Source organism: Psammomys obesus, unplaced genomic scaffold (genome assembly GCF_907164565.1).
Source record: "Psammomys obesus unplaced genomic scaffold, mPsaObe1.curated_primary_1811, whole genome shotgun sequence".
NCBI lineage: Eukaryota > Metazoa > Chordata > Mammalia > Rodentia > Muridae > Psammomys > Psammomys obesus.
In genome coordinates this window covers 13,280,495-13,293,831 of record NW_026596234.1, presented here as the reverse complement: position 1 = coordinate 13,293,831, position 13,337 = coordinate 13,280,495, and the positions used below count along the sequence as shown (strand labels likewise).

The 13,337-nt window shown below is 45.7% G+C and overlaps 1 protein-coding gene across 1 annotated transcript; it reads left to right on the top strand.

Annotated features, from left to right (window-relative positions):
• Window positions 1-428: 428 nt before the first annotated feature.
• Window positions 429-11,518, top strand: LOC129668149 (WAP four-disulfide core domain protein 6A-like). The gene is made up of 4 exons (XM_055595934.1): window positions 429-549; window positions 1,513-1,644; window positions 3,772-3,942; window positions 11,481-11,518. The coding sequence occupies exons 1-4, from the start codon at window positions 429-431 to the stop codon at window positions 11,516-11,518; spliced, it is 462 nt and encodes a 153-aa protein (XP_055451909.1).
• Window positions 11,519-13,337: the final 1,819 nt, after the last annotated feature.

Genomic DNA, 13,337 nt, shown 5'->3' with positions numbered 1-13,337 from the left:
GGGAAGAAAGAAAGCAGAGGAGAAAAGAATGAAGGGAAAGAATAAGCACTACAGAAAAGAAGGAGGGGAAAGCACGTAAGAAGAGAGGAATCACAAAGAAAAATGAATAGGATACTCCCAACCCCAATTTGTCCCTGGGAAAAGGAAAATTCTGGAATTCATATCACTTTGCTAAGAGAGTCTAGAAGACCCCAAGCAATTGGGTTCCTCTTCCTAGTAAGCCACACACAAGAGAGGCATTGCTTGCAGAGGGACAGGCCATCATGTTGGAGCCCCTGCCCCCACAGTTTACACTGTGGTACAGCTAGTCCACTGATGGGCTCTGCGAGGGAACATGACTGGCTCCTGTCCAGAGCTGCTTCCTGGACTGTCAGGGTACAGAGCCACGGAGCAGAAGTCGGAGACACTGACCAGCTTCTCCGGGTTTAATGCCTCCAGACAGGCTACAGCTACCCAAAATGAGACTCTGGGCACTCCTGCCATTCCTGGCCCCCTTCTTCTTCCCGTGGAACATCCAGGAGCCTGAGCTGGCAGAGGGGTTCTTTATCAGTAAGTACCAGAGAAACTTGATGACTTAGAGAACAGCACACACGGCAGATGAGAGTGTTTCCCCCACCTCAGCCCAGACCCCGGATGGGGTGGATCTTTGGAGTCAGTGTCTCCATCATCCTGGAATGATGCCCTGGGTGAACACAGGGCCCTTGGTCTGTGGTAGTTGACTCCCCACCATTAGAAGAAACTCTACGTGGGGGTGCCAGAACTAGTGTGTGTTAAATGGACTTGGGGGTCAAACAGCCAAAAGCATTTCCTCTTAAGGACCAGCCTCTTCCTAGCACCACCCCATCAGCATCCAAACCTGCACACTGGAGCTCCCCAAAGCTTCCCTGTGTCACGGGGACCTTACCTGTGTGCTGAAGAGCAGCCCCCAGAAGCCCCTTAGGGCAAAGTGAGGAGATTATGAGCACTTGAAGGTAGTGGTGGACAGTGAGTGCTTAGGAGGCCACGTGACAGGAGCAAATTCTGGGTCCACTCCTTGGTCGCACAGAGCACAGAGCCTCCACACCCTGGACTCTCTGTTCACCTTGGGGAACGCTGACAGAGCTCGCTCGTAACTGTGTCCTGAGGAGGGGGGAGAAAGGCCAAGTGCCCAGGATGGACTTCAGCAGAATTAATCACTGCTCATTTAACCCAGGCACCTTGAGCAAGGCTTTTCAAACTTTGTCCCATTAGCAAACAGTGAGAGCTACGGGGCCAGCAAGGACCAAGCCAAGTGCTCAGAACAGTCACAAAGGGGTGGGTCCCTCTCTGGGGGAATCTTAGAGGTGGCAGAGAGAGGGATGGAGAAGGTCCTGGGGGTTAGATCATCACAGCTGGGCCTCTGAGGGTTACCTCCTCCTAGAGACAGGTGAGGGGCCAGTAAGCTTCCTGGACTCTGCAGCGGTGCCCTGGAAATGGGAAGGAAGAACAGCATCTCCTTCAACACCTCAAGGGACCCACCTTCTCCTCCTATAGGATCATGCCCAAGAGTCAGAGTGAAGTGTGAGGTTCAAGAGAGGAATGAGTGCACAAGGCACAAGCAGTGTCCAGACAAGAAGAGGTGCTGCCCGTTCGCCTGTGGGAAGAAGTGCTTAGACACCAAGGAAGGTACCTGTCTGGCCCCCTGGACTGTTTCTGCCCTCTCATCCTGGCACTGCCTCTTCTTCTTCTGGGTCAGTTAGGGTTACTGTTTGACCAAGATTTTCATGGCCTCTGGTTGTTGCAGAATTTGATGGTGCTGGACAGGGAGATTGTTCTTTATCGTTTTCCGTCAATTGAAGCCTACGAAGCGCACAATATCCCTTTTTTAAAAATGATCATTTTTATGTGTATGAATGTCTTGCCTGCACACATGTACACGTAGCACCACCTGCACCACGGAAAGAAGAGCGTATCGTATCCCTTGGCATTGGGAATGCAGACAGTTGTGAGCCGCCATTCGGATGCTAGGAACCAAACCCAGGTCCTCTGCAAGGGAAGTGTGTGCTCTTAAACAATGGGCCATGTAGGATCCACATGAGACAGGTGTGGGGTGAGTCCCGGCTTGTTTGTCTGGGCCTCTGCTCTCCTTGATCACATATGTCCTCCTATATTCTTTTCCTATACTCTTTTCACTCCCCTCATATCCTTGAGCCCCACAAAGGACCATTAACACTATTCACCCATTTTACCACTTAAGTATTTACTGTGCTTAGGATACCCATGAGGGGCTCAACTTTCTCACTGTGGCCAGAAAAAAAAAAAACTTTTCCTTGGAAAGACATGCAGGACTTGGAATCTGAGGGTTGGGTAGTTTGCAGGCAAGCATGAGGAGGAGGAGCTTTACAGACACCAGCAAGTGCTCATGGGAAGGCCTTGAGTTAGGAGACATATGATCAGGCCTGGAAACCCTGGCAACTGGAGAAGGTGAAGCTAAACTAGAAAGAGCACTTGGAGCTCTGGACTTTATCCCCCCCTCCCCGGGCTCCTGACCCCTGACTGGGGTCATCTTAGGTTCTGGGTGTTGGATGACCGAATCACTGGTAAGCCAGGCTGACCCCAACCTTGACATCCTCCTGCCTTAGCTTCCTCACCAGCTATGTGACAAAAGAGTCACTTCCCCCCCACCTCGCATGATCCCTACCTGCATAATGAGGATAGTAAGAGGGCGCCACACAGGAGGAAACCTTAGTGTGGGCTAACCCCCGTGGCCAATGTGGTAATAGCTAAACTTGTGTTACTGTGACGGTATTTAACAGTGCAGAGGTCAGCTGTCTGTTAAATGCTTCTTTGAAATCCTTCTTTCCTTTTTCTGAGAACCTTCCTGAAACATTCATTTCTTGTCAAAAGATCTGCTCAGAACTGCTGCACCAGGCTAAGACACGGTCGTTGCCCTTGAAAAGTTCACATTCTCAGGTCATCAAAAAATATGAGCAAACCCATGATAAGTCTTTATCACAGACATACAAGGCGTGCATGGTGTGCCTAAAGGGGTAAAGAGTGGAGCAGAAGGTGACAGAAAGGCGTTGACCCCTGGGAGAGTTTTGATATTGGAGACACGGTCTTCTACATAGCTCAGGGCAGCCTTGAAGCCATTGTAATCCTCCTGCCTCAGCATCCCAAGTGCTGAGACGTCAGGCAAATGCCATCATGCCTGGCTGTGGGAAGGGTTTTGAAGAGTGACTAGCTGTGTGCCCTGTTAGCAAGAGCAGCTCGGGCACTGAGCAGGCGTGTTGCCGTGGAGATGGGAAGACAAGGTGACTTCCAGACATGAGACTGAAAGGACGAGCGTTGGGAGCAGCAAAAGAGGGGAGCTGTGGAGGTGGACGACATGCCCTTTGAGGTTTGGGGACAACTTTGTCCTGAGCTAGTGGATCAGTTTCTATGGACCCTGGCGTCCAGTAAACTGGAGAAGTTTGAATTTAGATAGTGGCCATTCCTGGCAGAGAGGAAAGAAAGGAGGACGGACCATTTATGAGGCAAAACCATCAAGATGTCATCATTCAGATGCTGAGGAGAAGCAGGGAGAGAGCTCCCGAGATGGTCCTGTCCCCACAAGCACAGTGGTCCTTGGTGTTATCATCTGCGGATAAGAAAACAGAGACCAAAGAGGTTCATGTGACTGGTCACAGTTCTCACAGACCTGGGAGCACAGCTCTGAGCTAGACAAGGGGAGCAGTGGACAGAGGGAGGGGGCAGGATTCTCCCCTAGGGAGACAGCCATCCACATATCTGTCTCCTGTGATTTCCCCACAGATGTATGCAGTCTGCCACAGGATTCTGGCCCTTGCTTGGCTTACTTTCCACGCTGGCGGTATGACCAAGAAACCAAGCTCTGTACCCAATTCATCTATGGCGGTTGCCAAGGGAATTCGAACAACTTCCTATCCAAAGATGTCTGTGTATCCATTTGCATAAACAAAAAACGTAAGTGCTAAAGGTCCCTAACCTCCACTTTTACTAAGTCCAATCAGCCATCTGAGTATTGGTCCTTTCCAAGACCTGGCAGTCCTGGGGGTGGAAATGGAAGAACCTGGGATTGGGAGGATGGGAGGGAGGCAGTAGACAAAGGGAAGCCTGCAAGTCTAAGGTGATTCCTAAGAGTACAAACAAGTGCTGAACTCCCAGACCAACTCAGAGGAGGGGCACGAGGGCTGCCATGCTCACCACCCTGAAACAATGGGTATAGAATGGCAAATCAGAAGGTGTGATCGCTCTGAGTCTTGCACTCACAGCACTTCTGGTTTCCCTGCTTGCCAGAGGAGGTGAAAATGATCCCATCCCCCTTTCCATTAACTGAAAAATCTGGTTCCTAATGTGACTGAAACCAAGCCTGCCCACCCTTACCCTTGTGTCTTGCAGATAGGTCTTCCTGGTTATGAAAAGGATGAGTGGGAGGAATCTCCAGGCCTTGGACCCTAGTCCAAGGCTTTCTTCCTGTGAGCCTAACACATGCTTTGGATTGGCCAAGTCTTAGCCACTAAGACTTGTTCCCAAAACAACGCCAGAGTTTCCTTATTCCCTCCTTGCACCCCAGCTTCTCTTCAGATGTTTTCTTCAACCTTTGACCCTCTTCTCAGTGTAAGGCCCCATCACCTCAACTTTCAGGGCTCTTGTTTATTCCTATGAAGGCTCTAGTTCCTCCCAATAAAGGATCCTGTGAGTTCTGATGTCTCAAGAGTCTGAATAACTCATCTGTTGTCTGCAGCTGTCCCCATCTGTCCGCAGCCCTCTGTGTTGCTGTTATTTTAAATGTATGGTCTAATAATTTTTATTATTATCCCTATAATTATCACAGCAGCATATCTAACCCACTATCACAATCAATAAAAGACACAGACACCTGATCGATTTTTAGAAAAGCCTCAGTTCACCTGGAACAAGGCAGATATTAACCCTCTAAGCTACCTTTACCTCCCAGCCCCATCCCAGGCTACCTACCATCCATAATTCCATAAACACTTGCTTATTCTTTGCCTGGACCACTTTTCTCCATCCACACCGGCCATGTGTTTCTCTCTCCACCCAACCCATTGCTTCCCAACTCCATCTCTGCTTCCTTCCTCTGCCTCTTCCAGGACCAGTCTCCTTCCCAAGTTCCTCCTGTCCTCAAAGCCCTGGAACCTTAGCCATGCCCACTGCTTTCTGCCCTGCCCAAGTGTAGGCCTTTTAATCAGCCAATCAGGGATAATTGGTGAACAGTCCTTCTCATCATGTGGGTATGGGAGATAGTTCAACATTAATAACAATGCCCATGGCTGGGCAGAAATCAAATCTCAAGGTGCTGAAATCAGCATTTGAACCCATAGCACCAGACCAACCCCAAACATCTCTGTATGCAGGTGTCCCCATCTGTCCATAGTCCTCCGTAGACAGATGCTCACAGTCCTCCATGTGCAAATCCTCCGTATGCAAAATCACAATGGTGAGTCAGGGCGTCAGTATCTGTCATAAGATGATAAAGGACTGAGCAAGAGAAGAATCAGTATCCCTAAAGCTGAGAGGCTCATTTTAAAAATGTTTAGAAATATGGTAGAAAATATTTCAAATAAGAACAGAATTCACAATCAACTTTTTAAGGATTTTGTGTGTGTATGTGTGTGCTCGTGTGCGCGCGTGTGTGTGCAGGTCTGCACAGGCCGGAGGTATTGATCCCCTGGGGCTGGCGTCACACTGACTATGAGCCCTCTGAAGAGGGTGCTAGGAACTACACTTGGTCTGCCACAAGAGCAGCGTATGCTCTTAATCACTGAGCCATCTCTGTAACCCCTTAACTTTGTTCTTACTTGTAAAAAAAAAAAAAAAAAAAGAACCGTCTTAATTAGGCTTCCATGAAAGCCAGCTAATGGGGTGTTTGCAAGATGGTTCCTCAGGGTAAAAGCCCTTGCCAGGCATAAAGGCATTTGTAATGCAAACCTGACACCCTAGTTCTATCCTTGCAACACTCATAAAAGCGGGAAGAGAGAATCGACGCCACAAGTGTCACCATCTGACCTCCACTTGTACACTCTGTCTAAAACACACACACACACACACACACACACACACACACACACGTGGCACACACATATACAATTGCAGAGGTGCCCTTCATTCACGTACAGCTATTAATTGCTGAACTAGCAGTGAGCTAAACGCTGACAGATTCCGGTATTGCCATTGCTGTTGAGGAGTCTCCTGTCACACAGCGTGTACTCTTTAATCATAATCAACATGGCTGCCAGTCATGTGGCTGCTTACATTCTGATGAGGTCACCAGCCAAGATGGGAGAGCCACATGGTTGCTATTTGAAAACATCTATTTTTCTAGACCTCTCTCTCTCTATCACTCTCTATATAATATATTCACATATATTATATATTTATAAATATATTATTATTTTTTTAAAAGTAAGAGTTAAATTCAAGTTACATATACACATAGAGAGAGTCAAATCTGAGTTACATATACACAAAGACACATACACGCAGAGTTGAATCCAGGTTACATACACGCACATACATGACTTAAGAAAGAATTGGATCACACACACATCCATGAATAGGTTTTTAATTATAAGCCTTTTGTTAAAAGTTTAAAGCCAAATTTTCTTACAGATTACATAGATTTTTTTTAACCACACCAGATGAACAACTTTCAAATCCTGAGATAAGAGTTTACAGCATAATCTTAAGAGAAAAAATTTTTTGACAGCAGAGTATAAAAAAAATTGTAGGGATAAAAGATTTTTAAGAGTGAGAAGTAGAGAAAGTGTGGAATGGAGCAAGTTTATATAGATGATGTTTGGGGGGTCATTGAAAATTCGTGACAATAGTAGTTGCTAACTATTTGTGAGAATTTGGAAAGCAAGTTCACCATTTTTTTTTTTTTTTTTTTTTTTTGGCTGTTGATTTGTACTGAGGCCAAGCTGCTGTAATAAAATCTGAGTCCGTGGAGGAAGAGAGAGTGGGGCAGCCACAAAGCAGAACACTGCATGGGTGTGTTCCTATAAGCTCCAGGAGCGTGGTAAGAGCCGAAGCTGCCGGACTGCTGGGTGGAGCTAGCGATAGCCAGGAGAGAGCAAGAGAGAATGTCCACGTGCAGTCAGCAGGACGCAGGACGCAGGAGCCAGAGCCACATGGAGGGCACCTGAAGAATCGGACTCTAGAGTTTAGAATCAAGTTCACAAATGATATGTACTTATGTTGGGCGGATTGGATCAGCAGCTCGGTTCTGACTATGGAGCAGACGGTTCAGGGAGAATACGTGTGTTCTGGGTGTGTATAAGCTGCAACTGGCCAGCTCCTCTGTTCTTCCGAAGATTGGGTTCGGCTCCCATTTTGCAGCTAACGTATTGATTCCTCAGCTGTAACTTAAAGACAAGATGCTTATGCAGTGTGGGGAAGGAGGTCAGACAGAAATGAAGGGGAAAAATAGGGAACGGGATTTTTTTCATTCCCTCTGATTGCTCCGTCGGTGGCATTTGGGTTGATTATCTAAGGGTTACTGAGGCCTGATTGGACTTCGAAGGCAGATAAGTTTAGAGGCCCTTACACTGGGATCTAGGTGGAACAGTTGGGGGCTCACCAAAATACATCCCAAGGGGTATCCTGGAGGTATACCCATGGGTGAGGGAGAGAGGGAGGTCCAAGGCCTGAAAGTCCAAGACGTCGCAACGACCCATGGAGGACTCAATAAGGAAGGTTCAAGTAATACAGAGAGTTGCCACCTCACAGCCAGAAAGCCAGTGATAGGAGCCCGAGGAGACACAGACGTCTGGTACCAGGACTTCTGAACAAAGCCTGGAGGTGGAAACCATGTTCAAACACTGAATCCTTATCCAAGAGAAAAGGTCAGAGGAGACCCAGGGAAGCGTTCATGTTGACTGAGAGGGATCACTCACCAATTGCCAGTGATGGATGGGGACCCAGCAACCTGTGGAAGGAGTCTGAGGCTGTTGCAGGTGGACTAAAGATAAAGGAGAGAGTCCTAGTGAGGCTCAGACCCCCAAAGGAGGAGCACATAGGCATCAGGAGAGCATACCTAGTCATTGGCACCAATATGAGAACTATGTGGCAAAAGGTACCCTGTCAGATCGGGCCAGGATGTGCCGCTAAGAGATCACACCACACAATGGATCTAATAAAAGAGGTTTATGGGGTGGGGGGAGAGGAAGGCTGTGTCAGAGTGGGGGCATGAGGGAGAGACAGAAGGAGGTAGAGACAGACAGGAGGAAAGACCAAGACACAGAGCAAGAACAAGATGAGAGAGAAAGAGAGAGAGAGAGAGAGAGATGGGGTGGCTGGGACCTTTTAAAGGGTTGGCAGCTAGCGGCAACTTAGCTACTGAGTCCCAGAGGGCATTCTGGGAGAGCACCTGATTCATAGCAGTTGGGATTTTAGAGAGCATCCCCTGCTGGGCTCTCAAGGTCCCCTTTATAGGAGAGAGAATGTGTTCACAGGGATGAGAGAGGAGGCTGTTATTTGTTGTCAGAAAGATAAAATGGAAGGGAAGGAACAAGAGTACAAGATAAATATGTCAATGGGGTCACAAGTTTAGTGTAGGTTGAAAAACATGCTTTGCAGTTTCTATCACATCTAAGAAACAGGAATTTATTAACTGCAACTAGAAACCTTAAGTTGCAAGGACTTAACACGGGACAAACAGAGACTTATTCTTTAATTGAAATAGAAACCTTTACCTGCACAGGAGAAACAAATAGGACCTTATTCTTCACTGTCTTAACTGCAAATAGAAAACTTAACCTGAAAGGGGTACTGTTCCTGTTTTGGTCTCACGACATGACAGTTTTAAAACAGGAGTTCAACATTCTCTCGTGTGCCTACTGAACAGAACCTTGAAGTCAGCCCAAGACTCCCCAAGACCAAGTTTTTGGCAAAAGGATATTTATTTGCCCCAGAGGGAAAGAGGTCAGGGAAAAAGAAACAAAGATATTTGAATAAATTATCAAAATAAATTAAAATTTTAAAATTTTAAAAAGAGAGAGAAAGACAGGAGATAGAGGACAAGGGAGAAGGGGAAGGGAACAAGGGAGAGGGGGCAGGGATATTTGCCCAGGAGGACTTTTTCTGGATAGAGAGGAGGCAGACATGGCCCATAGGAAAATGGAGGTTTATAAAAATAAAAGGGGAACCCTGTGTTAGGACAAGGTGTTTAATTTTAATTGGTCATGTTAATTAGGTGAGCCAAAGTGGGCTGTCGATTGCTGAACTTTAATACTTTCGGAGTTGGACCTTGGCAGCCAGCCTCAGGAGGATGAAGTGGCAAGTAAGGAATAGACCTTGGTGGCTAGCGTTAGGAATGTAGTCGAATGGTTTTTAGCAAGGAATTGGGTATGGGGGAGAAGGGCAAGACCTTCCAGAGCTATTTGCGAGCTGGCTAGAACCCTTCACTTCCCACCTACAAGTGGGGTCCAGGAGCCTTCACTGAAGCTAGGCATGCTCTGCTTTGACCAATAGGATGAAGCAAAAAAGGTGTCCTGTGAATTATCCCAGGCAGGCAGAGTTCCACTTCCTCTTAGCCCCAGGGGTGGGAGGGAAAGACTTGGGGGAGCAGACATGCCACACAACTTTAATCCTTCTGGCTGGAATACAGACGTGACCTTAATACACACCTTTAATCCCCAACAACGACTGTAAAGCTAGTTTGTAGGAGGAAGCACCGATGTTTGAAAGAGACGTCTGATTGAGAGGCAAAACAAAGTGACAAATCAGAGAACGATTTGACAGAATAGGATATGCCCAACTCCCGTAAAAAGAGAGAGCAGTTATACCAGGAGAATTTTACAGAGACAGGTTGCAGAGAGAACAAGCTAGACACAGTAGAGACAGAATGATCCAGACAATGAGTAGCACCAGAAAATTAGGTCAGATTGTTAGAGTTAGTTTGAGACCACGCAGAGCAATTCAGTCAGCAGCTGAAAGAAGCCAGACTGAATTAGTCAGCTTGGGGAAGAGTCTGAGCCAGAATAGCTGAGTTAAACCAGCCAGCAAGTGTTCAGAAAGAACTAAAAAAAAAAGGAAAAAAATTGAGCTTATTCAGCAGTAAGTCTGATCTTTTCAGTAAGAGGCTGAAAACATTCTAGGCCTCAATTAGATTGTACAGAGGCTAGAAGCTTCCAGCACTGGGCCCAGGTTAGCAGGTGGAGGCAGCAAGCCTCCAAGAGGACAATTAAACCAGGATGAAAGTTACATTTACTCTCCACAGTTAAGATCACTTGTTCTTGAAGAGAACCTGTGCTCTGATCCCAGCAGCCACATGGCAGCTCATGACCGTCTGCAGTTCCAGTTCCAGAGCATCTGCCTGCCTCTTCTGGTTTCTGTACATGTAATGCCAGGTTCATAGGACCCTCAGAGACCACCAGGAGACGACTCGATGCAATGGCAAGAGAGCAATTGAAGTCGGGACCCAAGTGTCACTGACGCAGCAGTAGAGAAGTGGGACCTTGAACTCTGAGTGAACAGGATTTTTAAAGGGAAAGTCTGTGAGTAGGAGGTTTCCATGGCAGCAAGCAGGGGGGCACAAGCCTTAGCGTTATAGAAGTGGGTGAAGTTTAGCAGGAGGGGGTGACCTTTTCTGAGGCACATAATCACAATGGCTAAGGCATTTAATCACAGTGGCTATTTTTCTAAACCATATCTGAAACATTGGGGAGAATTTTCCCACCTGATTTCCAACCAATTCCCATTGAGTATTGCCAGGGACTTTGTCTTTATTTTCTATGAAGCATTTATTCTGTTATTATTATTATTATTTCCTGGAGGCTGTTGCTAGGAGAGTTAACTTTGTTCTCTGCCAGGTGTACATTCTGTGATATTTCCTGGTACCTGAATTCAGCTCCCAGTCAAGATGGCTCTTTATTTTAAAATGGAGTTATACTCAGGCTAACTATACCCAGGCTGACTTAAACTCTTCATACACATGTGGTGCACATATATACATCCAGGCAAAACACTCACACATAAAATAAACATTAATCAGTCTTTAATGTACACACAGTTTGGCCACTTTGTAGGTCCCTCGATCTTCCAGGGCCTATAATTTCCCTAATCAGGGGCTTTTTATTAAGTTTATGGTACTAGACAAAGCATCCTTTCTGTATAGAAGGCTTCATATCAAATCAAATGTTTAGTTTTGAGAGCTGGTTACCCCTGTAACCTTCATGCCACTAATACCCCAGTAGACACATCTAGCCTGGTGAGTCCATATTATAGCATGCAGGGTCCAGTGCTGGGGAAAATGTCTGTCTTCTCCAGCAGCCTGCATAGCACCTTTTTGACCTTACGAAAGCTAGACAGCAGGGAGAGTTTCTCAACCAGATCAAGCTTAATTTGTTTATGTCATGTATCCAAAGTGAGTGGTGTCCACAGCAATAAGATCTCACCATGTCACTGTGGTGGGATCAAAGGCATGCTTGCATCCTGTTTCCTTATAGATGAGCTTTATTGTGTTCATCTCCTTCCAGGCATGTATCAGGATGAGTGGGTGGACTTTGTCAAATGACTTTTCCTTGCCTGAGTATATTAACATGATGTAGTATCTCTATCAGTTTGTGTGTGTTGAACCATCGTTGCATCCCTGGAATGAAGTCCACTTAGCCATTTTTTTTTGACGTATTGTGGAATTCAGTTCACAAGTGTTTTATTAATAATTTGGTATCTATTTTTATCAAGAAAAATAGCTTATAATTCTCTATGTGTGTGTGTCTCTCTCTCTGTCTCTCTGTCTCTATCTCTCTCTCTCTCTCTCTGTGTGTGTGTGTGTGTGTGTGTGTGTGTGTTGTATTGTGTCTCTATCTGATTTTGGAGTCAGAGTAATACTTGATTTGTAAAAGGAGCCCAGTAGCATTCCTTCACCTTCTAATTTGTGAAGAGTCCAGTTGTTGCTTCTTTACAGAATCAGAACGAAAGCACCTGGGCCTTGATTCTTTTCTGTTGGGATACTTACTATTATAATTTAATATAATTACTTATTTTGAATATGTTTAAGGTATTATGCTTTAAACATAAATTACTTTTAGTATGTCTGTCTAGAAATTGATCCATTTTCTTCTAGATTTTCCAGCGTATTAGAATACAAATTTTCAAAATATGCCTCAGTGACCTGAATCTCATTAATATCGGCTGTAATGGCTTCTTTCCCATGTCTAGTTTTACTCATCTAGATCTTCATTCATTTCAGTTTGTTTAGTTTGGCTAATGTTTTCTCAATATTGTTTATAATGTCAAGATCTGACTCTGTGTTTCATTGATAATTTTGTATTTTTATTTTTATACCATTATTTTCTACCTTGATATTCACTATTTCTTTCTATCTAATGATTTGAGGGTTGGCTTAGTCATGTGTTTTAAGGTCTTCAAGTGTGACATTAAGCTCTTTACCTGAAATTTCTCTGGTGTGTGTGTGTGTGTGTGTGTGTGTGTGTGTGTGTGTGTATGTGTCTATGTGTGTCTATAAGTATGTATGCATATGTACGGAGTCTTAGATATCATCCCAAAGATGCTGTTCATCTTGGTTTTTTGAGTGTAGGTCTCTCACTGGCCGGGAACTCATGAAGTAAGCTAGACTGGCTAGCCAGTAATCAGAGACCTGCCTATCTCTCCCTCCCTAGTATGGAGATTGCAAGTTCCCGCTGCTATGTCTGTCATTTTACATAGCAAAAAAACACTCCCAACTGACCTATCTCACCTGCCCCTTGATGTGTGTGTGTGTGTGTGTGTGTGTAAATGTAGGTGTTTGTAGTGATGAATGTTTCTTTCAGAATTGCTTTCATCATGCCCCAGAAGTTCCATTATGTTGTGTTTCTGTTTTTTTTCTCTTTCTTTTTTTATAGACAAGATCTCTGTGATGTAGCCCTTGCTGGTCTGGAACTTCAAAGCCGAGAGCTCACAGAGATTCTCCTGCCTCTACCTGTGCTTAGAGGCATGCGCCACCATGCCTCGCTTCTGTTTTCCTTTGATCCTAGAGATTTACATTTTCCCTATTGATGTTGCGATGATCCGTTTATCATGAAACTGTTTTGTGCCCTGGGGGGTGCACGTGGTTGCACACAGCTGCCTTCAGGTGGGTCATTCAGTCTTCACGAGTGTTTGCACTTTCTATGTTGTCTTTGCTACTGACATCTAGTTTTAGTCCATCAGGATCAGATAGAATGTGAAAAAAGTATTTCAGCTTCCTTTCTTTCTTTCGTGTTTTCCATGACAGGATTTCTCTGTGTAGCCCCTGGCTGTCCTGGAACTCGTTCTGTAGATTAAGCTGGCCTCAAACTCAGAGATCCACCTGCCTCTAGAGTGCTGGGACTAAAGACGTGCACTCCCACTCC